This window comes from Archocentrus centrarchus, chromosome 20 (assembly GCF_007364275.1).
Source record: "Archocentrus centrarchus isolate MPI-CPG fArcCen1 chromosome 20, fArcCen1, whole genome shotgun sequence".
NCBI classification, from domain to species: domain Eukaryota; kingdom Metazoa; phylum Chordata; class Actinopteri; order Cichliformes; family Cichlidae; genus Archocentrus; species Archocentrus centrarchus.
The window spans coordinates 20,337,906-20,350,821 of NC_044365.1; the positions used below are offsets into that span (position 1 = coordinate 20,337,906).

Genomic DNA, 12,916 nt, shown 5'->3' on the forward strand with positions numbered 1-12,916 from the left:
GATCTTCTGTATACTGTGGTTGTAATAAGGGGTTATTTGAGTTACTGTTGACTTCCTGTCAGCCTGAAGCAGTCTTACCATTTCCCTCTGACAATAACAAAGCATTTTCACCCATAAAACTGCCGTTCACTGGATATTTTCTCTTTTTCTGAACCTTCTCTGTGAAGCCTAGAGATGGTTGTTCGGGAAAGTCCCAGTAGATCAGCAGTGCTACTGGGATTACTCAGACCAGCCTGTCTGGCACCAACAGTCATACCATTTTATTTATTTATTTTTGAATTTTTTAGCCGTTATTTCACAGAACAGTTTGGTGAGTGAAAGGAATGCAGCGAGGCACACAGAGGCGGACTCAAGCAGAGGCCCCTGCAGCAGCCTTCGGCATATAGGTTGCCCGCGGGCTCGCCACCATGTAAGCTACAGAGCCACCCCCATCTTGAACATGCCTGCAAGCTTAAAATGACTAAGCTGCTGCCATGTGATTGTCTGGTTAGATATTTGCATTAATGAGCAGTTAAACATGTGCACCTAAGAAGTGGCATTTGAGTGTATTACTAACTATAAATGTAAATACCTCTACATTGTAATAGAACAATTCTGTTTTTGAGGCATTGCCAATATGTATACTATTAAAGATTAACTTTAAATTATTCACACTTTTAAAAAAGGCAGGATTGCTAGCTAGCTATAGGAGATAAAATATGGTAGGGAAATTACACCAATTTTTCTTTCCGATGTGAGAGGTGGGTAAAGGTGAGTAGTTTTCTGAAATCCCTATATCTGATCTACAAAAATCTACAAATCTACAAAAATATGAACGGTACCTACCTGCTGTAGAAATCATCCCTGTAGTACTCATAATCAAATTCATAACCACTATGAGAAAGACAGAAGGAAAGGAGGGCACAGAGAAAGATGGAGAAAGAGATTAAGAATAGGATGGACTGTGTTAAGAGGAGCCATTTCAAACTTGTCAAAAGTAAGCAGATAAAACTCAAACTGTTCTGACTCGAACGGACACGCTCTAGTTGATGCCTAAAGCCCATCGCAGGTTAAGCAGGAAGCCTAAGCCACGCTGGCATGCAAAGACCGCAGATCAAGAAAAATCAACAAAAAGTTTCGGAGGGCAAATACAGTCAGGGCCAAAGAAATAAAATCTTTTTATAGACCCCAGAGCTGAAAATCAATGTTGCACACTCAGGATGACAACTGATTTAGAATTCAGGGAGAGAAATATAATAAAGAGAAGAGGCAAGATGAAGAAGCTGTTTTGAAATGCTGCTATTCTCACAGGAATTTTAATGTATTAATGATTAATGTATTACTAGTTCAATTTAGAATAGTTTAATGTTGTTTTTAGCTTCTCCGGATCCTGTTTCATAATTACACCCTGGCTCATTTCAGCTGCAGCTTTAAATTTGCAAATGAGGTTTTATAATAACACAATGCACAGACTAATAAATTAGCAAAATAACAGTGTATAAAACTAACAATCAATTCACCAAAGTGTAAATTTGTGGGACAATAACTTAAAGTTTCCCAGTGAATAGAAAAACATTCCCAGACCTCTGTCACATTAGACTGCAGTAAACAAGCACCACTTTGATCTGTTTGTGACCAGGAGATGTGTACAGGGCTGAGAATCAGGGTCATGCTTAATGAAGCTTACACAACAGTCTCTCCTTTGAGCTTTATAGGCTTGTGCTGAATAAACTTCAGTCAAAGCTTTAAAACTCAATTAGAGCAAGAAAAAAAAGTGAACATAATAGGAATCCTCATGTTTTTAATATTACTCCACATTTACATCAGCTGGAGCAGCAGGATGTGAAAGATAGTGAATATTAATGATAAGCAACTTTTCATGTAGAGGAGCATGCTGGAAGGAGGTCAAATCTTACCTGTAAACAGCCGAGAGTGGCCGTTTGGAGCCTGCTTTGGGCCTGTACGGCTTGGGCTCGCCGGCCATGTTTATGTCTGGAAAAAAGACAAAAAGAAACAGCTGTCAGTCATGACAGTGCGCGCACATATAGTAACGTTTTTACTATTGATTAAAACATCTTTTCACTGTGATTAAAATAAGGTAAGAGAACACCTACTGTAACTGTGCAATTTAACTATTTAACTATCTCTTCTCCATGTGATAATACATAGTTCAATTTTCTTTGCAGGAATTTTAGGTCAGAAAACACTGTGTGTGGGATGCAGTGGCGGATACACACAGTAAAACAACACGGAGTTTAATTGAAACAAGACCTAATTAATTAATTAAAGACAACAGATACAAGTTTTAAAGCTTTTCTGGGGGCACTGACTGAATGCCCAGAACTGAACTACACAGGTTTCTCACGTGACATCATGCACACATTGCTTGAAGTTGTCTGCTATATGGGACATGATACAACCATTGGTCATGAATGCATATTGCCCAACTGGTTGGTGGAGGTTGCTGGCTGTGGCTAGGTGAAATCAGTCACAAAGAGGGTGCTGCACCAAAAACCTGCTTATGATTGCTTTGGTCACGAGCAGAATGCCACGGTTGCTCGTAGTTTGCATGGAAGATGCCAACTTGTCTGCAAACACTTGCCAACTGCCAACCAACTGGTAGCAAAACTTACGTTCTCCAGAAACAGAGAATGTTCATTTTAAAGTAAAAACTGTACCTCCGCGCTGCAGCCAACAGGATTCAAAAGGCTCAAATTTGATGGCAAACAGTTGCAGTTTCTGGTTTATGCTGCACTTTTCAGTTTCATTTGACCGCTCGGAGAGTAGCTGGAGTCACATGGTTAGTGGCCACGTATCTACAAAACCTCAATAGAGTCTCACAGGCTCATTTTTGCTATCATGTTCACACTTTCTTCTTGCAACGTGTCATTCTCTGAAAACAATGCCAACTGGAAGAAACAGTCATGGCTCCCTACAGTCAAGCACTAACAAAATACCAACAAATATTAGATTTTTCCATGTCAGAGGATTACTTTAGCACCCTATGTCTAGTTAGTTATGTGCTAAAGTTAGCTATTCATTACAAAGCTACTGCAGATACTATAGCTAAGGCAACTGCAAAAATATTAGTGTGGCTCACAGCTTTCTGACTTTATCAAAGTGACATTATAATATAGATTGCTCAAAATGCTTTAGCCTAACTTATAGGAATATAAGCAGCTTAAAAGTTGCATTTGTATATTTGACTTGACAACTGCTTGCAACTCAGGCAGTGATTCTGAGTGTCCACAGTTTCCCATACTTCAGGCTTCTGAAAAGTTTGTATGGTTTCGGCAGTTCATTAAACTTAGTTTTGGATTGTTTGCCCTCGCGGTAGTGCATTCCACTACGCTGCAAATCTGAGGCATTTTTCAGTTTGTTGCTTGCAGACAGAACAGACGAATACACACCTTCATACAATAGAAATTCAGTGAAACACTGTGTATTGTTTTCCCCTCAGGTGTGGACCAGACTTAATTGTAGTCTGCCTCTATGTGGCAAGCCCAGCTATCAAAACATACAGCACATAAGGCAAGATTACAGCACAAATGGTAGAGGTGTGATTTCTTTTTCTGTTAAGAAAGCCACTACTCCATTATGTCCATATCTATAAAACAGTTATTTGGTGCATTACTATCTTATATGAAGAACTTTCATTTTGTGCTTATTTGCTGGCAACTTAATTATAATGTGTCAGAAACTGTTTGGTATCTGCTCATGATGGCTAAAAAGGAGGTTATCTTTCTTGCTGTATGAATAAATCAATATTCCCTTCTGAATATTGTCATCCAGTATATGGGATATTACAGAAATTCACTCAACGCCCGTGTTTCTTATGCTGCAGTGTAACCTAATTTAAAAGCCAAAAACTGTGCCAATGAAAGTGAAATAACTTCCTTTCTTCAAACATCCTCGCATCGAGCAATGGCTTGTGATGGTGGGACATAGTTCAAAGCTGTGGCTGAGCAAAAGGGAGCATAAAAGTATTTCATAATACAGAGATTTAAAAAATCAATTTAAGCTCTTTGGAAGCTCTGTGCTGTTTCCTCTGCAAAACTGAACTTTTCATGCGCCATTTAAAAAAAAAAAGCAGCACACGGAGCTGCGGTACTGTCGAGCAGACTCACTACATTCGAGGTGCACTGCGAGAGCCAATTTTCTAAAGGCAAGACTGGAGACCTTGCTACTGTGCACTGGAAAGATTACAAAATGAAATTGTCATTGTAAGGCACAAGAAAATCCTTGAAAACAGAAAAACAATAAAAATGAATAAACATAAAAGACAAACTCAAACAAAAGCCGAATGTTAGGAAGGCTTTGATTCATAGCCAGCTGTTTATCCTTTGAGTAAAAAAAAAATTTACCATCAGGTGTAGCGGGTTTGTGACCCAGCCAGTCAGTGAGGCAGAAATTTTCATATCACTATCTGAGCTTTGCCAAGGGTGCTGCAAGGTCCTCATATTTCGTCAAGTCTGAGTGGCTTCTGAGAAGCTGGTTGGTTAAAGTAAAACACCAGAAAGATGAGGAAAACAGTCCAGAAACTTTATGGATACAGATATGAGCCAATATTTCTGAGATGAGGTAGAGTACAGCACCTTAAAGTACCACTCTCAATTGAGGGCTAGTATAAAAAGTAGCTTTCTAGAATCTTATTCTACTGTGAGGTCATTATTCTCCTAAAAATGAATAAAAAACATAAGTGAGGCTGAAGCAAATAGATCACTTGAGGCAAAGAGTGCGTAAATTTTCCATAGTCTGACCAAAGGCAGAATAAAAATCCCATCATGTGCTTTTTTTTTTTTTTTTTTTTTTTTTTTTTTTTACCATCGTCCTTGATGTCACACAACCCTTCACAAACATCAGCATGCTCAGCAGTAGAAAGGCATTAGAAAGGCCATTTCCTAACTGGCAGGATACAACAAGTTTATGGCTGAGAATAATGCACCAATCAACAAGCGTCCTTGAGAGGATAAACCCAAACCCCATTGTGAAGAGCCTTGGCTAAGTGCCTCATAGGTACGTAGATCACTTTAAGGGCACTTTCTGACAAATTGTTGTTTTTTGCATGCAGCCATGTTCTGACTATCTCTTTGTCCCCTCCAGCAACACATATTTGCCTAAATAATTTATGCATCTGCTCTGCCCCCCTTCTTCCCAACACCAAACAAGTGGAAGCACCCCAATCCCCGGGAGTGGAATTGCACTGGGGTGAAAATAAGCTGCTGGCAAACTCTTGCCTCCTTCTCCCAGAGGCTGCTCTCATGAGAAATAGGATTAAACCCTGGTCTGTTTGTATACTGCCTACTTAGACATGCTAAAACACAGACTTTTTACGGAAAGCTGCATGATCAAATGGGTGTGTTTGTGTGTGTGTGTGTGTGCATACTTGACAGAGTATGTTGGGATTGACCATGATGCTAACCTTTGGAGATAATTACACTTTTGCTCATCAACCTGAAGGTTGACTTACAAAGAGATCAGGTCCAAGCCTTTAATTAGCCCACAGCAGCCCAACTAAATATAATTGGCATCTAAAACCTGAAGTGATCAAAAAATCCCAGACAGCGCTGTCTTTGTGAATCATTATTTTTATCCAGTATGGTTTATGTGCAGTACAGCCAAATCCATGCTGCTCAGTCCCTGGCATAAAGCTGACAGGTGTAGCCTCTGCTAGAGGCTAAGAGAGCCTTACCCCATTTTGCATCTGTCAGTACAAGTGTGGTTCAAGCAGAGTCCAGTTCAAGCTGAATCCAGTGGCGCAATCAAAACCACATTTTCAGTATAATAAAACTTAAGCTGTTGACTAACACAAAGACTGCATACACTTTGATTCAACATTTTAAGTCCCCTTTCAAGGATAATTTTCATGTGATAATCAACTTTGTGGGATACATTATATTCTGTTGGGAATTTAACATCCTTTGATTTCGGACTGTTTGTGAAACCAAAAAAAAAATAATAAAAATGACATCTGAAGACATGTTTGGGAAATATAGATAACACTTGTACACGCCATTCAGGCATTTTATTGACAAAATGATTGAGAAGATGATTGTCAGAATAATCAGTAGTTAACTTACCTGTACGTGTGAGACAACCATGTTATTTAGAATTCTGTCAAGTTCTGGACTTTATTTCAGGAAAGTAGTGACCCACTAAATCTCAATACATGCTGTCTGCTCTTCATCTATGTTGGGGATATGGTCACTAATGAGACTTGATTCACAATGTTGACAACTTACAGTTGTCAACATTTGCATTGTATGTAAAAGTAAAAACTCATAGTTAAGCATTGTTATACAGTATCAAAGCTAAAGGCTTCAGAGTTAGTGTTCAATGCAACAGAAGCTTCATAAACTTTCATTACTAACATTCATATCTTCCATTTTTTCAGTACTTATAATGTGCACATTTATTTTCAATGACAGACTCAACCTTGCAATTTTTAGACAATTTTCAGCTCATTTTTTGTCGGAAGGTTGTGTTTTTCTACTTTAAATACCTCAAACATGTTTTGTTGGCTTCAAGTAAAGTGACATCCTTGATATTTTTTTTCTTCTTTGTGAACTCTGGTGTAGTTTTGGCATTGTATTTTGGATGGTTATTATGCCAGATAATTCCTCTTCTGCCAAGTAATTTTGTCAGCCAGAACTTCAGTATATGCAGAAGCGTTCATGGTGCCATGTGTGAATGTCATTTCAGCAACACCTTTTGTTCTCATGGAGCTCCACCTCTGTGCTTCATTATCAGGACTATGCAGTCACTGTGGTGGCCATTGAATCAGGTTAATGCCAAACATGTTCTACCACATCTGAGGCTAAGAAATTCATCTTAGTCTGATCTGACTAAAGGAGTTGTTCCAAATATTTATCAGGCGTTAATCTTTAATTGAAGTTTAATCTGTCCAGTGTGGTTGATGTTATACAATGTCCTTTCCATTGTTTGAGCTGTCACTGATTGTCACTGATAGAATCTAGGATGATGCCTGATTAGTGGTGCTATAGGTCATTTTAGACCCTGGTACTGCTGCGGCTGTGCTCTGATTGGTTTTTAGTTGGTAACTAATCTTCACTTGTTCATTTTAATTTAATCGCTGTGAATTCTAACAATAAGATTTTTCAGTCTCTCTGGCATTTCCTTTCTATGTGGAGCCAGGATTCACAAGTCATTTTATAACTGCGGTCATGCATTTTGGCAAATTAAAAAAAAAAATACAGGTGTGCTCAAATATGTTTCAATGATCACAGATTTTCTCACATGGGTGTCTTTGATAACAGGTATACTCAGTTTTATTGCACTGAGTTTCTACTTTAGAGCTTTTGTTATCAATATCAGTGTTAGGTTTTAATTGTTCACGCTCTACATCACAACTGAAATAATTAGTGGCGAAATACTTCTGAATCATAAATGATATAAAAACTGCCAGACTCTTTTCTCTTGATACATTTCCTAAGAAATTAAGTTTAATGTGCACATATACAATGTGATCTATCAATCTGAGACATGACTTCTGTCCAACTTGTTTGCATACATGGAATGTTACTTATATGGCGCTTTTCTACCCAATTTGAGCACATAAAATGCTTTCTTACTGCAAGCCTCATTCACCCATTTACAAAAGCACTTTTAACCTAACATTCAAGCAGTCACACTCCGATGGATGCATCAAGGACAATTTAGTATCTTGACCAAGGATACCTCAACATGCAGAATAGAGGATCTGGGAATTGAACCACTTACCTTCCGATTAGTAGACAACTCGCTCATGAGCCACAGCTGCCCCATACAGCACAATAATTTATTAGAAATACTGATTATCAAAATGTTTCTGGCAGACTAAATAGTTTATAAAATATTCAGAACTTGGAAGTCAAAAGTACTGAGTAGTCAAATATGAACGTTTTAGTGCAAAACTTTAACATCTTTTGAAAATGCTGTAACACTGTTTCAGACTTCATCTGGGGTTCTATAAGCAGGCAAACTGACATGTTTTCTTGTTTTCATCCTCACATCTGTGTGTGAGGAGTGGACCTGAGAGGAACTAATTGGAATCCATGCTGGTGAAGATCATTTCTGATGCCACTTTTAGCAGAATGCTTTGAGTCTGTGCAGCACTAAAAACTAATTTTGGTATGAATGAGATGCTCAGTGGCTCAGGCACAATTTTTTATTTTTTTTTTTGGAGTGTTAATTATCCTTCTTGTTCCCATGGTTTTGGCTTGTTTGCTTGCTCAGGCTGCAGCTTGGCCATCCAGGGATAAAGGTGGAGCTGTCTGTGGTGCTGAATGAGTTACAAATATGGTCTGCTCTGCCTGGGCAAGAAATAAAACAAACAAAAAAAAGGGCCTGGCCTTACAGCTGTGTGAATGTACACATAATGCAATTTCACTTTTGCGGTACTGAAATTAATTACAGATATATTTAAGCTAGCCTCCAATTCTCTATCTCTAAGAGACGGAGCATGTCTGTCTGTCTGTAGATACTAAAACAAGCATAACCCAGGTATGAATGAATATTTAAGGCAACATTTTTATTGGCTAAAAAAATTGGGGGAAAAACAGGGCTCTGGATGTAAACTGCAGTGGAAAGACAGAGGCACGAAGCATAAGTAATCACTGAAGACAGACTTGTGTTCCTCTGTCACGAAAACAAGGATCCGTGACTCCCTGAAGGAACCTGCCCGTGTGTTTTATTGGTCTCATTTGCTGCCTTACATCTCTGTCTCCCTCAGACTACTCTTGCTCATGCCTCCTGTTCCGCCCTCGGTCTCACCCTATCACTCAACGTCTATTCGTCTATTCCTATCCCCCTCGCTTTCCCTCCCTCTATCACCTTCCCTTTCCTTCCACACGCACTCACACAAGACGATATCTAACCCACCTTGTCATCCGTCACTTTCTCTCGCAGCCCATATTTCTTCCTGTGTCTCTGCGCACTGCGAGGAAGCTCATTATGAGACATTTCAGTGCTGAGCATCACCTGTGGGGCCCTTTCTATTTGACACCTGTGCCGCCAACGAAAGCTTCACAAGTCTTATTTCTTCCCCTCCTTTCATTAGCAAGGGATGAATAACCACAGAGCAATGGAAGTCAAGGCGTTGAATAAATCACGGATATAAACTGAGCCATATGGCAACATATTGTACGGGAATCACTGGGAATGAGAAAGCACTCCTGCGAAAACTGACAAGACCCAAAAACATAAGGAGAAGAATATGAATGTACTACTGGAACAGGCACAATCTGTGGGTCCTGTTGAAGCCAGCAAATCAGACTTTAATGTCTCTGACTCTCTTGCTTTCTGTTGCTTCATAAAAAATGAGGCAGTGTACCATCTATTCTCCTCTCTCAAACAGAGGAGGAGAAAACCAGCTAATAGCCTCAGGCTTCAGGAAGAGGAGAGCTAACAGGCATGGATAGCAGGGGTCAATACAAGGTCTGGAAGAGGGAGAGACAAGAGTGTGTCTTAGTAAGCCAACAAACCTTTCTGTATTACTGTGGGAAGAATACTGGAAGATTGGCAGATTCCTGAAAATATCTATATTCTGCAATAGAATCTTCTCACTATTCCCACCTCTGTGCACTATTGATATAATGACAATTCAGTTCTCCAGCTTTCAACAGCTCATTTGGTACAGGCTTTTCTTTAAAATGTGGTGGTAAAGACTATTGTCTGAACAAATGATAAGTCACATCCATCAATGCGATCAGATAAATTTAAACTGCATTACTCATTAAGCTTACAGGCTCAGTTAGACTAGAAATGTGGTGCAAACTCCTTTGACCAAAATGCACTTGAAGTGACTCATGTACACACACACACACACACACACACACACACACACACACACACACACACACACACACACACACACAAGTGTGTTTTGCTATCTTTGTGGGGAATTTCCATTGACTTCCATTCATTTCTACAGCCTAAACCTTACCTTTACCCTTTTCCTAACCCTAACCATCACATACCTAACCCTAACCCTAACCTAAACTCAATTCATACCTTAGCCCTAACTCTGACCCCTGACCCAAAAACAGGGTTTCCCCTTGTGGGGACAAGGTTCCAGTCCCCACAAGGAGCAATTGGTCCCCACAACGTAGTATATGTCAGGAAAATTGTCCCCACAAGGTATTATAAACATACGCACACACACACACACACACACACACACACACACACACACACACACACACACCAGCAACAAAGCATTAATTTGCATGTCAAACTACCCAGTGCCTGGGCAAAATGTCTTTTCAGCACTATGCTAAATCCCAGCAACCATAACACGGCTAATTTTGTTGGTTTCTGTAGCTGCAAATGACCTGTTTGGACACCTGCTGTGGTGCAGCACAGAAGCTATAATTGAGAAAACAACAATTGATGAAGCAGCCATTACATGTGTGGGCCTCCACACAAAGTCTGAAAATAAACAGGCAGATTCAGTATTTGGCTTAAAGACATATGGCTCCGCCAAACATGCTATTTAGTAGCTGTGAAGTAAAGCTGCTTGATTTTTTTTTTTTTTTTGACAAGCTATAATTTTGAGAGAACATCTTGATAAAGAGCCCATATTTTTGGATCAACAACTGGTCCCCATTACCCATAAGAACCTTTTCAGAGACTGTCACTACAGTTGTAAAGTGCACATTCAGATTTAAGTCAATTATCTGCATAAATAATGCTCCAAGGGTTCATTTGGCTTGAAGGTCTACCTGAGCAGTAACTGGTACAAGCACCCAGAGAAATCACATGGCACAGAGTTAAAGCCTGTCTAAAAGCACAAAACAAGAAATCAAATATAGTTCCCGAGTGGCAGTTTAAAAAAAGCTAAAGATTGCACTTTTAAGAAGAAAACTAAGAGATTATAGCAGTGCTGTTGCATGTTGGGCTTAATGTTGAGCTAAATGGCAATTCCAGGCTCACAGTATCAATGATTACATGCTCAGTTACCATGTCAGTCACACTGGCATGCTGTCACTTCCCAATTAGCAGCAAAAAACAAAGTAGATATGAGGCTGACGCAAATGTTGTCTTTGTCTTTTATGAAACAAAATGTTCAAACTCTGTAAAGAATGTCATGGAACCTCATTTAATAAGTAAAACATTTTACTTGCCACCACAAAACTGCTGACCTAAGATTACTGGACTAATCAGATCTTACCCTGTACAGCTGTAGGCATGGTGGTGAAAGTGAAAACATAAATATCTGATGCAGTTTGCTCAAAATCTTAATGTCTGATGCCAATTTTGTGACAATAGCACAAGTTATACTCGTGTAAAGCCACAAGCAGTCACCCTGCAGTGTAGCCTTTTGTTTGCCATGACCTTCAGCTCTAACGGAAAGAATTTGATGTCTCTAAGTAAAAACTGCAGGCTATGACATAAATCTACAGTATTATCCAGAAGCCAGAAGAAATAAATCACTTTGTGCTTTGTCACTATGTTCTGTCACAAGGAGCAAATCAGGGATACTAAAATTATAGGACTGTCTCTGACCTAGCATCCTTCTACCACTGAGGGACCAAAAAAAAAAAAAAAAAAACCCTTTTCTTCTTCTCGTTACCAAAAAACTTTTTTTCCCCTTTGAGTTATACAGCAGATGTGTAACACAGGCAGACTACAATACGTACATATCACACATATCAGCAAGGACCTTCAAGAAATGAGAAATGTACATTTTATTTCTTTTCCAAAAACAGAAGAAAAATTCCCACATGCCAGGGCTGATGGTTCGACATCACACTTGTCTTTTTTTTTTCGCTTGTGAGTTCTTTCATTTCACTTTCCTCTTCCTCTACTGTCTATTTGATGGGATAAAAATAAAAGACAGAGGTGAGGCACAGAAAAAAAATGAGAGAGCAGGACATGGGGGGAACTGCCGATCATCTCCTCACGGAACGAGAAACTCTAGCGCCTATCTCCCCAATGACTCAATTAACTGAACAAAGTAACTAATCATGCAAATTGTGCCTCAGCAGGAGAGACAGAAGCAAAGACAAAGGCAAAAATGAAGGAGCTGAATCTAGCAGGTGATGGACGTGCAAAAGGAATGGGCGGTGATGTGGGAAATTCATGTTTGCAGCAGATTAATTCTGGCCGTCTTTGAGTTGGCCTCACTGAATAGCGAAGTTGGACCAGTCTGAAAGGAAGGCAGGAGCTCTGAGATATAAAAAATCCTGCATTAAGTACCAAATCTGTGCCACCGTGACCAGTAGGTGAGACCCTGCCAGTTGCGGGCATAATAAAACTACAAATACTCCTTTCGTCTTCACTCCCCTGAAAAACATCCAAGAACTGACACAGGCCATATCACAGGTACAAAATTTCCTGAAAATCTCAGAGTGAAATACAGTCAAATTTGTAACCACAGTGGATGAACGATGTGCCTGACAGGATTTGATTTTCACAAAGGTCTTGCAGCTCCATTCAGACATAGACTTCACATTTCATTCTCTTAGTTCTCACATATTAGTCATGCTCTTATTTTTCTGTGCCGCCTGTGGAGCCATCAATCAAGGTCACAAGATGCTACAGTCCCCTCAAAATGAAATAACCCTTTACTTTTTCCTTCTTTTCTAGGCAGGGACAATTTTAAACACTGGCAAAAAAACAAACAAACAAACAAACAAAAACACAAAATGCAGCAAGCTTACATTGTGATGTTGTCTAATTACATGGAAATAAAAGAGTAGCGAGAGAGGAGACTGAGGGACAATCTGCATATCAAAGGTGCGGTTCTGGAACCTTTGAAGATCAAACACGGTGCAGGGCTCTTCAGGAGAACCATGAAGCAAGGTTCAAGGTGAGGTGATGTGACTCTACATTTTTCTGTTTGAATTTAAAATTGCACTTGACAAACTGTTTTCTTTCATATTAAGTTAAATTATAAAACACTGTATCACACGTGTCATTTAAATATACTTATTCA

The 12,916-nt window shown here is 39.4% G+C and overlaps 1 protein-coding gene across 1 annotated transcript in view; it reads right to left on the reverse strand.

The window, feature by feature from the left end:
* Nucleotides 1-12,916, reverse strand: part of LOC115799541 (RALY RNA binding protein like) — a 120,332-nt gene that overhangs the window by 22,904 nt on the left and 84,512 nt on the right. Inside the window, exons 3-4 of the mRNA XM_030756762.1 lie at nt 1,896-1,971; nt 826-873 (exon numbers count right to left, since the gene is read on the reverse strand). Coding sequence (XP_030612622.1) covers nt 826-873; nt 1,896-1,971 — 124 coding nt within the window. The remainder of the gene's footprint in view (nt 1-825; nt 874-1,895; nt 1,972-12,916) is intronic.